Source organism: Ursus arctos, unplaced genomic scaffold (genome assembly GCF_023065955.2).
Source record: "Ursus arctos isolate Adak ecotype North America unplaced genomic scaffold, UrsArc2.0 scaffold_7, whole genome shotgun sequence".
Classification (NCBI taxonomy): Eukaryota; Metazoa; Chordata; class Mammalia; order Carnivora; family Ursidae; genus Ursus; species Ursus arctos.
In genome coordinates, this window is record NW_026623089.1 from 70,613,794 (window position 1) to 70,627,484 (window position 13,691).

Here is a 13,691-nt window from a genome sequence, read left to right on the forward strand (position 1 = left end):
GGTATGGAAGTATTTATGGGATACTAATAAAGCTGTTACCAGCAGGAAGAGATAATGACTAACAGGAATGGAAGAAACTTTCAGCGTATTCCCTTTTATACTTTTGAGTATCATGTATTTAAAAAATTAAGCGAAAAAGATATACCTCGAAAAATACGAGGATTACTGAAATAGAAAAAGAGACCTCCTAACAGTGACTTTCAGACACTTGAATAGACTTCTTAAGAAAAGCAACAGTGAGGTTGAGCCTCAAAATCAACTTGTGAAAAAATGTGAAGATAAGAAAAGAAGCTTTTGGGATTGAGTACAAGACAGTCTACTCCTTGAGTATAGTATTGTATGTCTTTTAACTTTAAATCCTGAATATTTTGAAACAGAGGAAACACCCAGATACTCATTGCCATTATTTGATGATTGTTAATATTTTGCCACCTTTGCTTCAACTTTGAAAAATATATTTAATGTAGCATAAGAAAGGACAGAAAAGTAGCATATTGATTCAATTTCTTACCTTTTGTTATTTCTACGGAGAATGATTTCCTGTCTTGTCCAAAAAAAAAGTCTGGTTAAAAGCATGGTGAAGATAAAAAGAGGTAGGATAGCATTTGGCCATTTTGAATTAGTCTGCATTCTAGGTGTGCCTGGGTGGCTCAGTGGGTTAAGCATCTGCCTTCAGCTGGGGTTATGATCTCGGGATCCTGGGATTGAGCCCCAGGGCTATGTCAGGCTCTCGGCTCATCAGGGAGTCTGCTTGTCCCTCTCTCTCTGCCCCCCAACTTTGTGTGTTTGTGTGTGTGTGTGTGTGTGCGCACGCGCGTGCGCACACACTCTCTTGCTCAAATAAGTAAATACATCTTTGAATTGGTCTGCATTGCAAGAGAAATTACATCTAGGAATTTATGAAAGAGCTGGCAAAAATACGATTACAAAAATTCCTGTTCATAATCTTTAAGGAGTAATGAACAAGGGGAAGTAGAACTTCTAGGAAAGATGTTTTGTGAACATTTAGGAAAGTGGTAATCCTAAGGAGCTAGGAGGAGTTTAATAAGTCTTGGCTAAATTTACCTTATTTTTTTTGTTTGTTTGTTTGGATTGTAATTCCCTGGCAAGCCAGGGAAATTTGCAGAGAACAGTGCATTATTTCCTTTCTCTTTTCATCATCTTTCCTTTCCCCCCTCTTCATTATTGTTAATAGAACAAATAACAGCTCTTCCTTCCAAATATATTCACACAACTCAGAGGTGTGTAAGTTAAAGAGTGAAGAGATCCCTTCCCTCACCCCATTTCTCTGATTGACAGTATACTCTGGGACTGACGGTGGAGTTTGATTTCTGGGGAGCATTTCACAAAGCTCATGACGTTCTTGCATGTGAACTGGGTGATAGGAGGGCTTATAACTAAAAAAAGTTTCACTCACAAGTTGTGGGGGTTCTGTCTTTGGTCAGGGTCATATATATATGGGTCAGATACATATATACACATACATATTTTGTCTTTGATCTTAAAAAATTGGACAAAGGACAGAACTGGGAGAGATAATTAATGTTGGATTGTTCAATGTTCAGTATATATAAATGTAAAGTCCTACATTTACACATAATGTTATGATATGTTAGGTCCTACTTCAATAATTAGTTGCACAAGGGGTGCCTGGGTCAGTGTACAACTATTGATCTCAGGGTCATGAGTTCAAGTCCCACATTGGGTGTAGAGATTACTTGAAAAATAAATTAGTTGTACAAGTATAGGATAGAGAAGACCTGATTTGAAAGTTGTTCATGAGAATTCGTAAGACTTTATAGAGACAAGTAATGAAGTAGATTTTCTCTTAGTGTCACTGTCAGTATTTAACTTTTTTTTTTTGAATGGATGGTTTGGCCATGGCTTTCTTGAATCTTAAATGTATTTATTTACTTTGAATAATTGTCTCAAGAATTTTTCCCAAAGAAATACTTCAAAAGACAAGAATAATTTAAACATGAAGATGTTTTTAGCTGTTTTCTTTGGGATAGTAAACAATGGAAACACATAGCAATAGAGAAATGATTAAGTAAATTGTGGTATCTCTGTAGGTCAACATTAAAGAGATTAATATGATTCTGTGGCTATATGGCAAAATGTGCACACTGTTAATAAAAGAAGTAGAACAAAAATTACATTATCTATTTCAATTGTATGAAAATTCCGTTCACATGTTAATGAAAATCAAAAAATATTTAAAACTAGGGAAAACTGTTAACATAATTATAGTTAAATTTAAGCATTTAAATTTTTTTACATTTGTATCTTTATTGTTTTTTTAAAGATTTTATTTATTTATTTGAGAGAGAGAGAGAACAGAGGGAGAATGAGAGGGAGAAGCAGACTCCCTGCTGAGCAGAGAGCCTGCTATGGGGCTTGATCCCAGGACCCCAAGATCGTGACCTGAGCTGAAGGCAGATGCTTAACCACTGAGCCACCCACGCGCCCCTGAATCTTCATTTTTATTATTTATTTTAAAAGTTAGTTTTAGTGTGAGTTGATATGCAGTAGTACATTAGCTTCTCGTATAGAGAATTACATAGTAATTCAGTTTCTTTATACATTATGCTAATGCTCACCACAGTGTAGCCACCATCTGTCACCACAGAACACTATTATGGTATCATTGACTATATTCCCTGTGCTGTGCCTTCTATTCCTGTAACTTACTCATTCCATACCTGGAAGCCTGTATCTTCCATTTTGCCCATCCCCCACGCCCCCCTTACCTCTGGCAAACATCAGGTCTATGTATTTAAGGTCTGATTCTGCTTTATATGCATTTATTCATTTGTGGTTTTTTGTAGATTCCACATATGAGTGAAATCGTATGGTATTGATCTTTTTCAGTCTGACTTATTTCACTTAGCTTAATACTCTCTAGATCTATCTGTTGTCACAAATGGCATAATCCCATCCTTTTTTTGTGGCTCTGTGTGTGTGTGTGTGTGTGTGTGTGTGTGTCTACACACACCTTTCTTCCTTATCCATTCGCCTGTCAGTGGACACTTAGGTTGCTTCTACGTCTTGGTTATTGGAATTACTTCCAGGGTGCATATGTAAGAAAGATGTTAGGGTTCGAAGCTGATGGCCAGGAAAAAAATTCTTGAGACGTCTTGAGACGTCTTTGGGGCAAAACGTGGTTTGATGAAAGCACGGAGACAGGACCCGTGAGCAGAAAGAGCTTCACTGGGGTCATGAGGAGTGGCTGATTATTTACTTTCAGGTTTGGAGGGGATTAGGGATAGTGGAAGTCTCTAAGGAATTTTGGAAGCAAGGTTTCCAGGACCTTGAAGGGGGCTAGCTATTGTTTGGGAAAAGGTTACTTAATACCATCTAATAAAATCTGAGTCATGAGACCCTTCAGATGTATATTTGGTGGGTCATATGCTTGGGGGATGATTGCCAACACGTATCTTGGGGTGGTAGAGATAAAGGAAGTTTCCAAGGAAATTTTTTTTTTTAAAGATTTTGTTTATTTATCTGACAGAGACAGCTAGCGAGAGAGGGAACACAAGCAAGGGGAGTGGGAGAGGAAGAAGCAGGCTCCCAGCGGAGAAGCCCGATGTGGGGCTGGATCCCAGAACGCCGGGATCACGCCCTGAGCCGAAGGCAGACGCTTAACGACTACGCCACCCAGGCGCCCCACCAAAGAAATTTTTATATGTTAAAGTAGACTTACAGGATCCTGGGGGTCAGGCTAAGATAGCCTTTTGCCCTCAGCAAAGTATTAACACTGAGGCAGCTGAGTTCCTAGACGAATGTCACTGTGCGTGTTTCAAGGACCTGTCAAGGGGTTATAGGTAGTAAGGAAATTCAGTTTTTCTTTTGCCTTTGTTTCCCACATCACATACATCTTTTCAAATTATTAGTGTTTTCAGTTCCTTTGGGTAAATACCCAGTACTGGAATTGCTAAGTCAAATGGTAGTTCTATTTTTAATTTGTTGAGAAAACTCCATACTGTTTTCCACAGTGCCCGCGCCAGTTTACATTCCCACCAGCAGTGCAAAGGGGTTCCTTTTTCTCCACATCCTTACCGACACTTGTTATTTCTTGTCTTTTGGATACTAGTCATTCTAACAGGTATAAGGTGACATCTCATTGTAGTTTTGATTTGCATTTCCCTGATGATGAGTGATGTTGAGCATCCTTTCATGATTCTGTTGGCCATTTGTATGTCTTCTTTGGAAAAATATTTATTCAGGTCCTCTGCCCATTTTAATGGGATCATTTGTATTTTTTGGTGTTGTGTAAGTTCTCTATGTATTTTGGATATAAGCCCCTTATTGAATATGTCATTTGCATATATCTTCTCCTATTCAGTAGGTTGCCTTTTGGTTTGTTGATTGTTTCCTTTGCTCTGCAGAAGCTTTTTATTTTTTTATTTATTATTTTTTTAAAGATTTTATTTTATTTATTTGACAGAGATAGAGACAGCCAACGAGAGAGGGAACACAAGCAGGGGGAGTGGGAGAGGAAGAAGCAGGCTCATAGCGGAGGAGCCTGATGTGGGGCTCGATCCCAGAACGCCGGGATCACGCCCTGAGCTGAAGACAAACGCTTAACAGCTGCACCACCCAGGCGCCCCAGAAGCTTTTTATTTTGATGTAGTCCCAATAGTTTATTTTTGTGTTTGTTTCCCTTGCCTCAGGAGACATATTTAGAAAAATGTTGCTAAGGCTGATGTCGAAGAAATTACTGCCTATGTTTTCTTCTAGGAGTTTTGTGGTTTCGGGACTCAATTTAGGTCTAATCTGTTTTGAGTTTATTTTTGTGTATGGTATAAGAAAGTGGTCCAGTTTCATTCTTTTGCATGTAACTGTCCAGTTTTCCTAACACCATTTGTTGAAGAGACTGTCTTTTCCCCATTGTATTCTCTTGCCTCTTGTGTCATAGATTAATTGACCATATATGGGTTAATTTCTGGGCTCTTTATTCTGTGCCATTGATGTATGTGTCTGTTGTTGTGCCAGTACCATACTGTTTTGATTACTACAGCTTTGTAATATAACTTGTAATCTGGGATTGTGATACCTCCAGGCTTGTCTTTCTCAAGATTTGTTTGGGTATTTTGGGGTCTTTTGTGGTTCTATACAAATTTTATTATTGTTTGTTCTAGTTCTGTGAAAAATACGATTGGTATTTTGATAAGGATTTCATTGAATCTTAAACAGTTATTCTTTAATATCAAATCTTGTCAGTGTTCAAATTTTAAATATCCTCATAATTTCTTTTACTTTAAAATTATTTACAGTTTTTAAAAATTAGGATCTACAGAAAGTCCATATATTGTAATTGGTTGACATACTTCTTAAGTTTCTTTTAATCCGTTTGTTCTCTAGAGCTCCATGTCTTTTTTTTTCTCCTTGCATTTTATTTGTTGAAGAAACGTACTTGTGTGACAGTAGAGTACCCCACTGTCTGGATTTTGGCAGTCTACGCCCTGGGAGTGTCATTTAACATGTTCCTCAGTCTTCCGCTTTTCTATGAAGTAGGAGTTAGATCTAGTTAACATCCCTAGATTGGGGATACTTTTCACTCAGTCTCCATTGTAGACCTCTTTCTCTTTAATTTTAGAGTTCTACGTTTTTATTAGAGTTTAATTTTTTTTGCAAGCTCTATGCCCAATGTGGGGCTTGAACTCACGACCCCCCACATCAAGAGATCAAGAGCTGTATGCTCCACCAACTGAGCCAGCCAGGTGCCCCTAGAGTTTAATTTTTTATTTATTGTTCATTATATGTGTTGCTTACTAGGTCTATGCATTTGGGTTTTTCTCCCTTCCTGAAGAGGTAACAGTGCCCATATTGCCTGTTTTCTTTCCCTGTTCTCTATCACTTTTATCTCCCTGTCTTCTATTCTCCTCTCCTTCTAGCCTCTTCAGTAAATGACAGAGTAGACAAGTTATATGATGTGAGCTAACTGGAGTTAAGCAACATTTAAAAAAACATTATCGAGTTAGAAAGTAAAGTAAAACCAAATTATGAGAAATAACACGTATACTTGTAGGTTCTTCTTTTCACCAAAATGTGAAGACTAAATTGGTCAGGAGTGTTGACCTCAAGAATATCTCAGTGAAGTGAAAAAACACATTTTTTAAAGGACTTTATTAATCTTTATTAATTCTTGTCAATTTTGGGATTTTCTTCCTAGACATCCTCATATTTTGGATTCTGGCTACATTATAATGAATGACACTTTGACATCAGATGTCATTGGTCGACGAGTTGAAGTTAATGGAGAACATGCAACAGTGCGTTTTTCTGGTATTGTCCCTCCTGTGGCAGGTAATTTATAATTGTGGTGTGTGTGTATATTTATTTATTTATTTTGGAGTTCTTTCTTTGCAGCTTCTCTGTAGTGCTTTGTAACAACAATTTTGAAGAAACTAACAACCAATTCATAGCTGCTTCCTATATGCAGTTGTTTGGTTTGGGTAACAATATCCTGTGGTAGCTATGGTTTTATTAAATTTAGACTTATCTAATTATTTAGTGTTACCATTTTATATTAATTCAACCTTAAAATATCTTCTGAGTAAACTTTTAAGCAACAACTAATAATCTTGAATTCTTATATCCTAACCTCAAAAACTAAGAGTTTTTGGAAATTTCTTTTGTCATTAATCCATGTGTATATGTATTTAAAGTAGTTTAAATTGATACGCAATTTTGTGATATATTTTTTCATGTATTATTTGGTACATATTTATGTTTCTATAGCATCATTTTGTTTACATTTTTTGTTTTTTTATTGAGATATAATTGACGTATAACATTATACTAGTTTCCGGTGTACAAAATAATGATTTACTGTTTGTATGTATTGCCAGATGATCACCAAGATAGGTCTAGTTAACATCTATCACCATACATAGTTAAGAGTTTTTTTTTCTTTTAAACAATATCATTCTTTTATTTTTTAATTAATTTATTATTTTATTTTAATTTCAGTGTAGTTAACATACATTGTTATATTGGTTTCAGGTGTACAGTACAGTGATCCAACAGTTCTATTCATTATTCAGTGCTTGTCAAGATAAGTGTATTCTTAATCTCCTTCACCTATTTCATCCCTCCCCCACCCACCTCCCCTCTGGTGACCATCGGATTGTTCTCTGTAGTTAAGAGTGTGTTTCTTGCTTTGTCTGTCTCTTTTTTCCCCTTTACTTGTTTGTTTTGTTTTTAAATTCCACATATGAGTGAAATCATGTGGTATTTTTCTTTCTCTGACTTATTTTGCTTAGCGTTATATTTTCTGGCCCCATCCATGTTGTTGCAAATGGCAAGATTTCATTCTTTTTTATCACTGAGTAATATTGCATTGTATACGTACACTACCTCTTCTTTATCCATTCATCAATCAATGGACACCTGGGCTGCTTCCATAATTTGCTATTGTAAATAATGCTGCAGTCGATATAGGGATGCATGTATCTTTTCGAATTAGTGGTTTCATATTCTTTGGATAAATACCCAGTAGTGAAATTACTGGATCATATGGTAATTTTATTTTTAATATTTTGAGGAACCTCTCCATACTGTTTTCCACAGTGACTGTGCCAGTTTGCATTCCCACCAACAGTACACAGGGGTTCCCTTTTCTCCGTATCCTCGCCAATACTTGTTTCTTTTGTTTTTTATTTTAGCCATTCTGACTGATGTGAGGTGATATCTCATTGTGGTTTTGTTTTGCATTTCCCTGATGCCAAGTGATGTCTTTTCTTGTGTCTGTTGGCTATTGGTATGTCTTCTTTGGAGATATGTCTATTCATGTCTTCTGCCCATTTTTTTTTTTTTTAAAGATTTTATTTATCGACAGAGATAGAGACAGCCAGCGAGAGAGGGAACACAAGCAAGGGGAGTGGGAGAGGAAGAAGCAGGCTCATAGCGGAGGAGCCTGATGTGGGGCTGGATCCCATAACGCCGGGATCACGCCCTGAGCCGAAGGCAGACGCTTAACCGCTGTGCCACCCAGGTGCCCCTGCCCATTTTTTAATTGGATTATTGGAGTTTTTTGTATGTTGAGTTATAGAAATTCTTTATATATTTTGGATACTAACCCTTTATCAGATATGTCATTTGCAAATACCTTCTCCCATTCTGTAGGTCGCCTTTTAGTTTCCTTTGCTCTGCAGAAGGTTGGGTTTTTTTTGTTGTTGTTTTTTAAGATTTTACTTTTAAGTAATCTCTACACCCAATGCGGGGCTTGAACTCAAACAACCCTGAGATCAAGAGTTGAATGTTCATGGGATGCCTTGGTGGCATACATATACATGTATATAACTGTCAGTCAGTTAAGCATCTGCCTTCGGCTCAGGTCATGATCCCAGGCTCCGGGATCATGGGATTGAGTCCTCCATTGGGTTTCTTGCTCAGTGGGGAGCCTGCTTCTCCCTCTGCCTGCTGCTCCCCCTGCTTGTACTCTCTGTCTGACAAATAGATAAATAAAATCTTAAAAAAAAAATTGCATGCTCATATGGAGGTTCCTCAAAAAGTTAAAAATAGAGGTACCTTACAACCCAGCAATTGCACTACTAGGTGTTTATCCAAAGGATACAAACATAGTGGTCTGAAGAGGCGTGTGCAGCCCAATGTTTATAGCTGCAATGTCCACAATAGCCAAACTATGAAAAGAGCCCAGATGTCCATCAACACGGAAATGGATAAAGAAGATATACACAGGGCACACACATGCACGCGTGCACAACACACACACACACACACTCTCTGCAATATTAGTCATCAAAAGGAATGAAATCTTGCCATTGGCAATGATGTGGATGGAACTAGAGTGTATTATGCTGAGTGAAATAAGTCAGAAAGATGAATACAATATGATTTCACTCATGTGGAATTTAAAAAATAAAACAGATGAATGTAGGAGAAGGGAAGGAAAAATAAAACAGAGGGAGATAAACCATAAGAGACTCTTTAACTATAGGAAACAAACAGGGTTGCTGGAGGGGAGGTGGGTTGGGGAATGGGGTAATCTCTGAGTGATGGGCATTAAGGAGGGCACTTGATGTAATGGGTATTATATGCAACTGCTGAATCACTAAATTCTACACCTGAAACAAATAATATGCTATATGTTAACTAACTTGAATTTAAAAAAAAAAAAGTTGCATGCTCCACTGACTGAGCCAGCCAGGTGCCCCTGTGATATAGTCTGAACATAAGTTTCACCTGACCCTGTGGGCAACTCTGAAAATAGGGTGGCCCTTCAGAGATTTTTCTAGTTGAAATGAGGGGCTGCGCATTTATACCTGTGATGATCTATCACTGGGTTTAGTATGTGGAATGTGGTGTGCCAGGCACTTTCTCCAGTGGAGACGGTTCTTGAAAGTGGGCTCATAGTTGAGGGCTAATTGCCAGAAGCTAGTATTCCCAGCAGCTGGCAGGAATAAGTCTCACTTTATAAAGGCAGATCGGAGTAGCGCGTCACAAATCCAGTAATACAGATGGAAGCTATTTCATGGTAATTCAGTGTCTATGAATTGGTACATATTATTTTCACTTATTAAATTGCCTGTGACTTTGACACTTCCCTCATGTTTGTATTAGGCAGATTTTTCCCCTTCAAATTATAATTCTGCAAAGAAGGCTCTACTGTGTAATTTACTCTATTAATTATCTCATGGTATGGGGGTATTCTCTATTACTTTACCTCAACTGGTGCTACTTTTGAATTTCTTTTAGAAGTCCACAGGTGGAATGGATACAAAGATGCAGAGAGATTGAACACAGATTTAGTAGTTACCCCCGGAGCTGCTCCACTGGGTGTTGTAAGGCTGTTGTGATAACTAGATAAATGACGGTGTTTAAAGCACTTAGATAGTGTTAGCTATTGTTGTAGATACACATTTTAAAATTTTTTTGAGAGAAGAAATAGAGCAGTTCTAATGTTTTGCAAATGGCTTGGGTTGGAAATTTAATTTATCCTGAGATAGCATCATATGCAGGTTTTTTAATTTTTTAATTTTTATTTTTTTAAAGATTTATTTATTTTAGAGAGAGAGCACGTGAGTGAGTGCACATGTGTGGGGTGGGGAGGGTCAGAGGGGGAGGGAGAGAAAGTCAGAGTCTCAAGCAGACTGCTCTGAGCTTGGAGCCTGACATGTGGCTTGATTGATCCCATGACCCTGAGACCATGACCCGAGCTGAACCCAAGAGTCGGATGCTTAACCGACTGAGCCACCCAGGTGCCCCCATGTGCAGATTCTAAAAAGTGTTTGTTTTAAGTAAGTAGGATATGCTGTAATGGGCAGAATAATCCCCCTCCCCTTCCAACAAAGGTGTCCCCAGGACCTGGGATTAATATGTTTGGTCACATGGCAAAGGAGAATTCAGGCTGCAGGTGGAATTAAGATTGCTAATTAGCCGACTTTAAGATAGGGCGATTATCCAGGTGGGCTCAGTGTAATCCCAAGGACCCTTAGAAGTAGAAGCAGAAGAGGGCAGTGCTGGAGTGCAGCGATGTGAGAAAGTTTCGACTGGCCACTGCGCTTTGAAGATGGAAGGGAGTCATGAAGCCAAAGAATGTGTGTAACCTCTAGAAGCTGGAGAAGGCAAGGCAATGAGTTTTCCTGTGGTCTCCAGAAGGGAACACAGCTGGGCAGCACCTTCATTTTATTTTTTTTTAAAGATTTTATCTATTTGAGAGAGAAAGAAAGAGCATGAGAGTGGGGTGAGGGGCAGAGGGAGAAGCAGACTCCCCGCTGAGCAGGGAGCCTGATGCAGGGCTGGATCCCGGGACCCCAGGATCATGACCTGGGCCGAAGGCAGCTTAACTGACGGAGTCACCCAGGCGCCCCTGCAGTGCCTTGATTTTAGTCTAGTGAGACTGTCCTCAGGCTTTTGACCTCCAAAACTATAAGGTAATAGATTTGTGGGGGCGTCTGAGTGGCTCAGTTGGTTAAGCGTCTGCCTTCGGCTCAGGTCATGATCCCAGGGTCCTGGGGTCAGGCCCTGCATCACATTCCCTGTTCAGTGGGGAGCCTGCTTCTCCCTCTCCCTCAGTCCCTCCCCCCTTCACTCATGTTCTCTCTCCATCGCTCTGCTCTCTCTCTCTCAAATAAATAAATAAAAAATCTTTGAAAACATAAATTTATGTAGTTGTATAGCAGCAATAGGAAACTGATATATCCTAGGTAATTGTGTGAGGTATTCTAAAAGTGTCCCTAGTGATGATAGTCAGACACTAACGTTATTACTGTGTTTGAAGAGTCTGATTAAAATTGTTTCATGAATGTGGGAGTGAGGAAGCACTTTATCTAAATTAATTCATATGTGATTTAAAATGATTAATTGATTTAATGAAATACTATCAGTAGACCTTTTATTAATATACATCTGTGTGCTTAAAAATTACATATTCATTACTGGATATTCTCATATCCATAAACTTGGAGATGTTGTAGATAAATCAATATATGCATTGTATTTTTATTTCCTCTCCGGTGATTGTCTTCATGGTTCTTTGCCCTTTGTTACTGTTTTATAATATGTTTTATGGTAGCTGAAATCTGGTATTATTGTCTACCTATATAGAGTGACTAAATTAAGTGTCCCTGCAGTATTTTAGGTTCCATTTATCCTATAGTAACAATGTTAATTTAAAATAAAATAGTTGAAACATATTTCTTCTAAGTTCTTACAGAGGTATCTACACTCAGTTTATTGATCCTAAATAGTGATTGAAATGCATTTGCACCTATCGAAAAGAGAGATTGGCAGTGTGAATTCATCAGGGAACAGTTGACTTAGCAAAGTCGGAAAGAAGTCTGCCTTTGATTTTTTTTTTTTTTTTTTAGTATTTTTCTCCATTCCTCACATCTTCTTACCAATTTCCAGCCCCTCAGATTCCACCTTCTAACCTGGATCTCTCTAGGGGTCTGACTCTACCATGCACATCTCTGAGGCTCGTCATAAGAATTCTGTCAGATTCATTTTTTTTTCTTGTGTTTTAGAAGATTATAATTTTCCATGATGAAAGAAGCAGATTTTTTTTTTTTAGGTCTTGGATGATGTTGTTTTTAATATACTTATATCACAAGGTTTTCTTATAGTTTCATTTAGTAATAGTGCTAATTAATCTTCTGGGCCATCCTTGAAGCCTTGGTGCTGTGTTTCTTTTAAGTGTCTATTAAAATAATACATGAGCATGATAAAATATAGTGGCTAAGTGTCCAGCTTATGATGGAGAGCAGAAGTGTCCAGCTGTGGGTGTTTTTTTTCACTGATTGGTTGTAGGTGTTTTCTTGGCTAAGGCTATTTAATTGAGGTCACATGTACCTTTTCAGTTATGAGATGTTTCTTCTAAGATTATCTTTGATAATTTTTACCCTTCCATTTTACCTGCTTTCTTTTTCTGGCACTCCTATTGGTTGGATACTGGATTTCCTAGATTGATTCCACATACCTTTTTTTCTTCTTTGCAATGTGTTGAAAAAATTGTGTTTGTCTTCTAAAATTTCTCATGTTCTGGATTCTTCTGATTACATCCACATGATGTCATTAACATCTGTTTCTGTCTCTACATTTCCTATAAATTGGTAGTTATATGTAGGGCTTATCAGATTCAGGTTTGGTATCTCCTTTTTGGCACAGATACTGTAGGTAATGCCTCAGGAGGCACATAATTGTCTGGTTGTATCTCTTTTTGTGATGTTAGCAGCTCTTGATGAACATTGTTTATATCAATTATTTGGGGTTTTCAAATGATGAAATTCTAATTCTCTTGTATCATTCTTCTGATGGACAACTTATATCGTGGAAACTTTCCCTGCCTTCCAAATAATTGGATTATTGAAAGGCAGGATAAATGTTAGATTTTTTTTCCCTTTTATTTGTCTTCATAAAAAAGAATTGACTTAGGAAACCAATGAATTTTTAAAAAAATCTTTAAAAAGTCATGGGTTTAAACATACTTGATCTATTTAATCCATTGCTGTTATCCTTATTGATGCTCAGACTGTCCCATATTTGGCCAGAAGGAACCCCTTCAGATTGCCTCCTGAGTACTTTTGATGTGACCCAATGGTTTTGTGCTTTCCTTACTGAGATGATAGAAAGCTATCATATGTGAAGGGTTCATCTTACACCTTTTGCCCCACATCACAATCAGCTATTTCTCCAGGTTGTGCCTTTTTTTTAAGTGGCAGATAGTGTTTGGAGCACCCCAGTCTGACCTCTAGGCGTGCTCATTGCTGTCAGGTCAGTTGTTTCTAGGCCATTTTTAGTTGACACAGCTATATTTGTTACATAATTCTTTGAGGTAGAAGAGGTTGAAAGAGAATATGTGCTTTTTTTTTTTTTTTAGTACTTATTGTAAACGATTCAAACATACAGCAGAGAATAGTATAAGGAACACCTGTTACACTTGTTATGTCAGTTTAAGTTTGCTAACACTTTGCCTTATTTGCTTCAGTTAAATTTTTTGCCTAAGCATTTTATTTTTTTTAAAGATTTTATTTATACATTTAACAGAGAGAGAGCATGAGAGAGCACAAACGGGGGAGTGGCAGAGGGAAAGGGAGAAGCAGACTCCCCACTGAGCAGGGAGCCCACTGTGGGGCTCAATCCCAGGACCCAGCGATCATGACCTAAGCCAAAGGCAGATGCTTAACCAACTGAGCCACCCAGGCGTCCTGCCTACGCATTTTAAA

General features: G+C 37.9%; 1 protein-coding gene across 2 annotated transcripts in view; it reads left to right on the forward strand.

Moving 5' to 3' along the window:
- TBCE (tubulin folding cofactor E) overlaps positions 1-13,691 on the forward strand; it is a 75,757-nt gene that overhangs the window by 8,883 nt on the left and 53,183 nt on the right. For both annotated transcript variants that reach the window (XM_048218964.2, XM_057308419.1), the window contains exon 2: positions 6,176-6,309. In XM_048218964.2, the coding sequence (XP_048074921.1) occupies positions 6,210-6,309 (100 nt within the window). In that variant the 5' untranslated portion in view covers positions 6,176-6,209. The remainder of the gene's footprint in view (positions 1-6,175; positions 6,310-13,691) is intronic.